At 39.4% G+C, this 1,659-nt stretch overlaps 2 protein-coding genes across 3 annotated transcripts in view; both read right to left on the minus strand.

Moving 5' to 3' along the window:
* LOC103481099 (actin-binding LIM protein 1-like) overlaps nucleotides 1–1,659 on the minus strand; it is a 39,473-nt gene that overhangs the window by 31,455 nt on the left and 6,359 nt on the right. The gene's annotated exons all lie outside the window — the stretch shown is intronic.
* The window catches only part of LOC103481098 (major facilitator superfamily domain-containing protein 1-like), a 39,896-nt gene continuing 38,261 nt past the window's right edge, over nucleotides 25–1,659 (minus strand). Inside the window, exons 9-10 of the mRNA XM_008436386.2 lie at nucleotides 1,075–1,186; nucleotides 25–1,004 (exon numbers count right to left, since the gene is read on the minus strand). Coding sequence (XP_008434608.1) covers nucleotides 669–1,004; nucleotides 1,075–1,186 — 448 coding nt within the window. The 3' untranslated portion in view covers nucleotides 25–668. The remainder of the gene's footprint in view (nucleotides 1,005–1,074; nucleotides 1,187–1,659) is intronic.

Below are 1,659 nucleotides of genomic sequence, written 5' to 3' on the forward strand. Positions count from 1 at the left end.
GATAAACCAGGAACACAACAAGGATAAACCAGGAACAAAACAAGGATAAACCAGGAACAAACCAAGTATAAACCAGGAACAAAACAAGGATAAACCGGGAACACAACAAGGATAAACCAGGGGCACAACAAGGATACGGGCAAAGAAAATATAAAAACTGTTTTAGGACTTCAGTCATCAATGGTCAAAAGAACATTTAATAAACCGTGATTTATTTTGCTAGGATCATAGATGGTGTTATAAGGAACTTGCTAATAAAAATCTGAAAAGTGTGGCATGCATTTGCATTCTTTACTAACTGTGTTCAAAAAGCAGCCGAACCCTCCCTATGTTTTCACAAGTGGGACTGAATCAGAAACTCATCCAGCAGTTTTCACTCTCAGTGTTCAGACATCCAGCTCAAGCTAGCAGAGATATACCGCAAATGCATGCCCCACTTTTCAGATTTTTATTCAGAAAACATGTTTTGAGACTTTATATGTTTTGTTCTTTTGAAAAAGTAGCTAACTGCCAACAAAAAGTTAGCTGTGCTAACCCTGAAACACTAATCGTAAACATTAGCTTTGCTAACAGCTAAATGCTAACTGTGCTAAACCCAAATCTAGCGGATTAGCAGAAGTGTTCCTGGAACTACAGTTGGTAATTATGCAGAACTTTCTGCTGGTTTATCACATAAAATCAAAAATTTTCGGCTGAATGTGAAAAAACTTAGAAACTTTAGCAAGGCGCTGGATGCTAGCGCTCAAATTTACACAAGTCAGCAATGACGATTTAAAGCCATCGCCAGAAATGAAATAAAAAATGTAACAGTCTAAAACTATATGTGTTAAATGATTCACAGCTGATTTAAACCGTCTGAAACTCACGGCAGCGAAGGAGTAAGTGACTCCCAGCCAGATGGTGGAGACCAGAGGAGGGACGAAGGTGAAGGCCAGCAGTCCGAAGACGGGCAGCGTGAAAACGGCACAGGCCACCGCAAAAACTCCCCGAAGACCCACATAATCCTAAATCACAAAGTTGGAACCAGTCAGAGTGATTTCTGGCCAGACTGACTCCAGAGCGGCGGTGGCTTACGATGAGGATGCCCACGCTGGCCGAGAGCACCAGCGAGCTGTCGTACACGGCGCCCGCGACGTACGCCGCCTCCTTCTGGCTGTAGTCGCTGTATTTATCCTGGATGAACTTACTGCACAGGAAACAACGTGAAAAATGCTTAAAAACAAACAACTGCAGTTTCATTAATGATTCTGACATAAAGCTGTGTGTATGCTGCGTATAGGGCTGAAACGATTAATCGGATTAATCGTGATTAATCGATTATTAGAGTAATCATCAACTGATTTAGTACTTGATTAGTCATTAACTGTGGAGTACAGACTAAAAATAGATAATTACTGAAAGAACACCACACTAAATTAGTTGACGATTATTTCAATATTCGATTAATCACGATTAATGCGATTAATTGCATTAGTCATCTGAAAAAATGGCAATTATTTTCTGAAAAAGCATCATTCTCAGAGAGGTAACTAAACTAAAACTGTACAAAAACATAAACATTTTGCATTTAAGACAACAAAACAAACCGTGAATAATATCTACCCAGAACGTCTCAACTGTCAGGGTTTGCTCATCTTGTTCAAATTATAAAAAAAGAAT

Source organism: Poecilia reticulata, linkage group LG19 (assembly GCF_000633615.1).
Source record: "Poecilia reticulata strain Guanapo linkage group LG19, Guppy_female_1.0+MT, whole genome shotgun sequence".
Lineage (NCBI taxonomy): Eukaryota > Metazoa > Chordata > Actinopteri > Cyprinodontiformes > Poeciliidae > Poecilia > Poecilia reticulata.